Genomic DNA, 6,710 nt, shown 5'->3' with positions numbered 1-6,710 from the left:
TTGGGTTTTGGGTCAATGTTGAGGCCGGTTTAATGAAGGCATAATCATGGCATGAGTGATTCGTACGGAAACAACATCCGGGTCTTGGGCCTTAATCTTCAATGTCTTGTTACATTATGGCCCAGGAGGCAGGACTTGTGGATTCGGCGTGAAATTCAAAAATAGTCAGATTTATAAGTGGTCATTCAAAAATAGCCATAATTTTAAAAATAATCGAAATTTAGCCACTTTTTATGTAAAGATAAATCTAAACCAAAATACTATTCAAAATCTGAAAAATATTCCAGCATAATATACTGTTCCAGCATAAGTATACTAGAACTCCAGTATATTATAATGGAGTTTCAGCACAAGTATACTGGAACTCCAACATATTATAATGGAGTTCCAGCATAAGTATACTCGAGTTCCAGTTAAGGGTGTCTAACGGGCCGGGTCAGTCCGTTTTCGGACCGGCCCAAACCGATTGAAACCAAAACCGGCCCAGATTGGTACAAAGGGGCCAGGTGGGGCTGGGTTAAAGGGGTAGGGGGTTTGGTCCGTTCATGTTTTGACAACCGGTTAACCGGACCGGTCAAACCCGGTCAACGCAAATCATTGTTCATCCGGTTAACCGGCCCGGCCCGACCCGGACCGGTATAACGGTAATAGTAACTTTTTTTTTACTTGTGGGCCTAAATCTGACTGTTGGCAACGGTCCATTTCCCATTATGGTTGTTGCCCAACGACTGAATTGCACAAATAGCCCATTTTTTTGTTTTTTAAAAAAAAAATTAACACCTCTTTGAAAAACTATAAATACACCCCCCTCTTCTTCATTTCTTCACTCGTCTCTCATTTTTCAATCTCAAATTCTCAATTCAAGTTAAATCATGCCTCGTACTTCTAGAGTGCGCTCATATGTTTGGGAACACTTTGAGGTGGTAGAAGAAAATGAAGAAGTTCAGAAAGTAAAGTGCAAGAGTTATGGTCGAGTCTTAAATCTTCGTCCAAAGTATGACACATGCAGTTTAAGGAGGCATATGAAGAGTTGTCTTGAGCGTCCTCCGGAAATTCGTATTTAAGTTGATTTGAGACAATTTGTGTTATTTAAAATTATTAGACGTATTTATGTTTATTGTTTTAGTTTGTTAGATTAATTTGAAGTATTATTAATTTATTATGCATGAAAATTTAGTTTTACTATTTTTTTGTAAATTTACTTGTTAAATGCAAACTTCGATTTTGTAATTTTGAAATAAATGTAGCACTTGCAATTTATAAGTGCAATTTTTCTCATATTCATTGTATTCTTTATATTTTTACTTTATATTAATATAACTTACAACAATTATACAAAATAAAAAAAAATAAAAATTACACTAACTCGGCCCGGCCCCTTGTACCCGTAACCTTTACGGTTTATTTTTTACCCGGATGAACCCGAACCCGTTAAACCTGGTAAACCTCAACCCGTAACCGGCCCGGACCACAACCCGTACGGTTCCTAAATTTCCCTACCCAGCCCTGCCCGACCCACCCGTTAGACACCCATAGTTCCAGTGTAATATACCGGTCCAGCATAATATGCTGGAAGTTCATACGCAGGTGCTCCAATCTCTAGTATATTATGCTGGAATTTTCCGCGTGTTGGAGTTCCAGCATAATATGCTGGTAATTCATACACAGGTGCACCGATCTCCAGTATATTATGTTGGACCGCTCCCTATTATAGCAAAATAGTGGCTATTTTTCAATGACTTTGCAAACACTGGCTATTTTTTAATGACCAGTCCGGAAACTGGCTAGCCGGTGCTATTTTTACGAAAAATTAGGCTAAATTGGTCTCAATTCTGAAGCATAAACATGTTTTTCGAATTTCAAGAATTCAATACACGATTTAGTACCCAAATCTACTCTAAATGAGCTCAAATTTGAAATATAACTTTCCGATATCATAAATAACAAATATCAATCATCAAAACAATAGTTAACAAACTCATTTTGCAACTAAGAAGAAGAAGAAACTCTAAGCACAAAGAAGAAAACAACAATAAAGAAAAAGAGAAAAGTGCATGTATCCCAAGTTGTTCAAAAATTAGGTATCAATCAAAGTTATTTTAAAAAGTGGATACAAATTCAATTGATGGTGCAAAATTGGGCGCCACATAAAAATTTGGTCCCTTTTCTTCAATGTCTCGTTACTCTATGGGCTCAGGAGGCAGGACTTTTGAATGAAAAAATTAGTTGGGCTGGTCACCTTTCAGGAAGGCTATTAGAGTTTAGCTTTATTTTAAATTTTAGTGGTAAAGTAGTCACTGATCTAATTAAATTGACTTATTTATCCCCAATAAAAACACGAAACATAACTCTAATAGTCGTTATTGGAGTTCGAAACTTTGACAAGTGAAACCTCGGTAAACTATGTTGGAATTCAAAAATTTGTTGAATTTTCAAACCTAGGAATTATTCATATTTTTTTAGCCTTTACTAGTGCAAAATCCAAAAATATTTCCTAATTTTTGAACCTTTACTAGCGCAAAATTCAGGAACGGTTCTGGTTTTTGAATTCAAAGCGTAATTCAGTAATTTTGAACCTTTACTAGTACAAAATTCAAACTCCTTAAAATAATTTCTGGTTTTTGAACCTTAACTAGTGCAAAATCCAGAAAAATTCAGGAACTCTTCATGGTTTTTGAATTTACATTATATTTCAGCAATTTTTAACCTTTAAATATAAGATCTAGGAATATTAATGATTTTTGAACCTTTACTAGTGCAAAATTCAAAAAAATAAAAAAATAAATCAAGAAACATTCATGGTTTTGGATTCAAATTATACTTCAGCAAATTTTAACTGTTAAATACAAAATTCAGAAAAAATTACTGGTTTTTGAATCCTCTGTAGTGCAAAATCCAGGAAAATTCAGCAACGATTCATGATTTTTGAATTCACATTATATTTCAGCAATTTTTAATCTTTAAACATAAAATTCAAGAAAAATTACTGATTTTTGAAATACTACTGCAAAATTCAGGAATAATTCATAGTTTATGAATTTATATTATATTTCAGCAATTTTAACTTTAATTTTAAATACAAAATTCGAGAAAATTCAAAAACAATTTATGGTTTTTGAATTGACATTATACTTCAACAATTGAGAGCTACTACTTTAGGTCATTCAAACTTCAGGAATAATTATTGAATTTTGAACTTATAAATATTCAAAGTCCAATAGTCATTTTTGGAGTTTTTCCGTATTTTAGTTAGGAATATTTTTGTTCAAACTTACATTTCGCATTAATAAATGGTTACTTTGCCAATATACTTCAAAATATGACTAAACTTTAATTGCCGGCCTAAAAAGTGGCTACTTACCAACATCATCCCTTTTGGACTCATTTGAAAATTGTATACATGTTGCCATTTATTTTAATTTTTTTCGATAAGAGCAGCATGTTGCTTCATGTCTTCTAGCTTTGTGTTTGATCTTTGTAGTCTTTTTTTTATTTTTAAATAATTTGTAATGAGACAAACCAACGTTGCAATGATTACGGGCCTATTATTTCAGAAATATCTTATATTTGCAAGAAACCTATTTACAACTCCCTTCTAAATAAGAAGCGTAAAAACCGTTTTCGCTTTCTCTCTCTCTTGTTTCATATTTTCATAGTTTTAGACTTTAACGTTTTTTGTTTATCATGAGGTGGAAATATGATGTACAATATTTATGCATCATCAACTTGAGAAAACTTTGTCACGAAGTAGGAATTTATTATTACGATATTTATATGCTACCAATCGATAAAAACATGTACTATACATCCTACTAGCATTAAGTTAGATACAGATAATCATACTACAAAATATTGTATTTGAACTCAGAGATTTCTTTATCTCAACATCGGCATTTACCAATAGAGTCAATCATTTTTTGACTAATTAATTATTTTATACTTTATAAAATAGTATGATGGCATGTTAGTTTGATCATTTTGACAAATTAATTATTCATTTGTTGTTTGTTACTTTTCACACTTTAAAAGAATTTTGGTAGAACAGTGATACATGACTAAAAATGCACGTTTTTAGTGTAGTTTCATATCATTTTGTGTGAGTTGGGAGAGATAACATGCTTAATGTCATGGGCGGCTTTCCAGCCATGCCCCATGACTCTTTGGACGCGCACTGTGGCGTCCTAGCAAGCCTTCTAATGCCTAGCGCCATGGACGGCCACGGGGTCTTGGCCGCGCCAAGTGACAAGCGCGCATGTGCCTCTGTCGCCCTATCGATATCCCTCGTCAGCGCTCAGCCGCAGGCAGATGCCTACAGTGCCGCGAGTGCAGACAACGCCGCATGCGCCGACCGTGATGCCAAAGACGCTGTTGCTGACAACGGACCTGTTTCTGCCTTGTAGAAAACTAAGTCCTTTTCATTGTAAATTTAGAGTAGTTTTATTTCATGTACTTCCATTGTTTCTCTAGCTTAGTCAAGTCTAGTCTTGTAGCTTTGGTTTATTTTTTTTAAGCATTATTAGGGGGGATCAAGCAATCAAACTTTCTAACAAGCAAACAATTCTCTGTACTAGTGTCTCTCCCCCTCGACACCGTGTTGCTTTCTGTAATAGCTTTCATTTATGCAATCAAGCTTTCTTTCATTGTCAATTCTCATTTATGTTCTCTCAATTTGCTCTTGACATTGGTTTTTCTGTATGGCACTGACAATCTAGTCTAGCGTACGGAGAGAACCTCAGTTGGCAGACAGTAACTGCACTGACATCAGTTGCTTAGCCTTAGGTCGCCCTTTCAAGGAATCTCAGGAAGGCGCCGCGTAACAGTTGGTATCAGAGCCTAGGCTCGACATCGGATGAGGGAACGCATTGCCATTACCACCATTTCTGACCATGGTGAATCATGGGGACTGCATTGCGGCCCTTGAACAGACGGTTGACGGATTACAGCCCATTGTGGATACAGTGCCTGAACTAAGAACTAGCCTAGGGCAAAAGTTGGACGACCTGGACCGCAGGGTGCTCCAGGCCAAAGTTGACATAGAAAACATCAGTCGCGACTCCGAGGGAGACCGGCAAACGGCAGTCACAGAGGCAGCCGAAATTTTTGGCAAATTCGAGGGACTCCAACAGGAGCATGCCAAGGATTTAGCTTATAGGGCACAAGAGGCAGACATGGTGACTGCCATGCAATGAACTATTGACGACTTGACAGACAAGCTCAATGTTGTCAATGCTGCTTTACAGGGCCTGCTTCGAGGCGGTGGAAACAAATCGGGGGCGCTGCGAACCCCGCTTCAGCGAACAAAAACTAAAAATTCTTGAGCCAAAGCCATACATTGGAGCTAGGAATGCCAAGGAAGTGGAGAACTTCATCTTTGATGTTGAACAACATTTCGATGCTGTTGGGGGCCTAGAAGAAGCTAAGAAGGTAGCAACTGCTGCCATGTATCTTCAGGGTGATGCTAAACTCTGGTGGCAGCTGAAGTACGAAGCCATCAGAGCCGGTGAAGATGCTCTCGAGACATGGGCAGAACTAAAGGCAGCCATACGCCTACAGTTCTTCCCCGAAAATGTTGAATACAATGCAAGGAGAAAGCTACGAGAGCTCTGCCAGACCAAATCAGTGTGGGACTACGTGCGGAAATTCTCCGCGGTCATGCTAAACATACGTGACATGGTGGACAAAGACAAGCTCTTCACCTTCCTGGAAGGTTTGAATCCTTATGCCCGCGTAGAACTACAAAGACAAAGGGTAGATACCCTGCCCAAGGCAATCCAAGCAGTTGAATGCCTTGGGGCCTATCAAATGAAAGCTCGAAAGGATAGGCCTCAGCTGCCTGCTCGAGCGGGATTCAAAGGGGGCCAGCCTAGCAATGGTGGCCCTAGCGGAAGTGGGGGAGATCAGAGCTCAACCAAATCTAAGGCTCCCTCATCAAGCAACAACAGTGCTGCGTCAAACAACAATGATCGGGGGAGAAAGCCTCCTTCAGGATGCCGTCATTGCGGCGGACCACATTGGAATAATGAGTGCCCACATGCATAGATGAATGCCCAACAGGCTTTTGATGATGAGACTGATGACGACTCAGATGATGCGGGTCAGACTGAACCAGTAGGTGCCTTCAATGCAATTGTTGGCTCCATTTCTGAGGCATTAGCAGACACCAGTGCTGGTATCCGCAAGAAGAAGGACCCATGTCCAGTCACCAAGAAAGGAAAAAAGAAGGCGGATGAGAAGACTCCTCTTAAAAAGAGAGGACCTTAATGTTCATTGAGATGGAGGTGAATGGCAAGCCCATTCGGGCTATGATAGACACGGAAGCTACCCACAGCTACCTAGTCTCGACTCAGGTGGAGCACCTTGGTCTAGTTGTAGGGAAAGTTAAAGGTCGTGTCAAGGCTATCAACTCACCTCCCCAACGAGTGGGTGGAATAGCCAAAGAGGTACCGGTGAAGCTTGGTCCTTACGAAGGAAAATTCAACCTATGAGTGGTGATCATAGATGACTTCGAGTTGATAGTTGAGTTGGAATTCCTAAGGCAAACCAACACCATGCCTGTACCATTTGCAGACATGCTACTGATGATGGGAACTAATAGGGCCAAGCCCTGCATTATCCCGTGCATGCCCATGAAGATGGACGTTTAGAACATCTCGGCCTTGTATTTGAAGAAAGGGGTCAAAAGAAATGAACCTACGTTCCTAGCAATCCTC

The 6,710-nt window shown here is 38.9% G+C and overlaps 1 protein-coding gene across 1 annotated transcript; it reads left to right on the top strand.

Moving 5' to 3' along the window:
- Positions 1-5,217: 5,217 nt before the first annotated feature.
- Positions 5,218-6,039, top strand: LOC138888162 (uncharacterized). Its single transcript, XM_070169978.1, has one exon. It carries the CDS (start codon positions 5,218-5,220, stop codon positions 6,037-6,039), a length of 822 nt encoding a protein of 273 aa, XP_070026079.1.
- Positions 6,040-6,710: the final 671 nt, after the last annotated feature.

This window comes from Nicotiana sylvestris, chromosome 3, assembly GCF_000393655.2.
Source record: "Nicotiana sylvestris chromosome 3, ASM39365v2, whole genome shotgun sequence".
Taxonomy (NCBI): domain Eukaryota; kingdom Viridiplantae; phylum Streptophyta; class Magnoliopsida; order Solanales; family Solanaceae; genus Nicotiana; species Nicotiana sylvestris.
The sequence above is the reverse complement of the archived record's forward strand: the minus strand, read 5'-3'. Positions and strand labels throughout refer to the sequence as shown.

What these genes read in the sequence shown, in the direction of transcription:
- LOC138888162 (XM_070169978.1), top strand. Translation starts at nt 5,218, where the DNA reads ATGTTGTCAATGCTGCTTTACAGGGCCTGCTTCGAGGCGGTGGAAACA.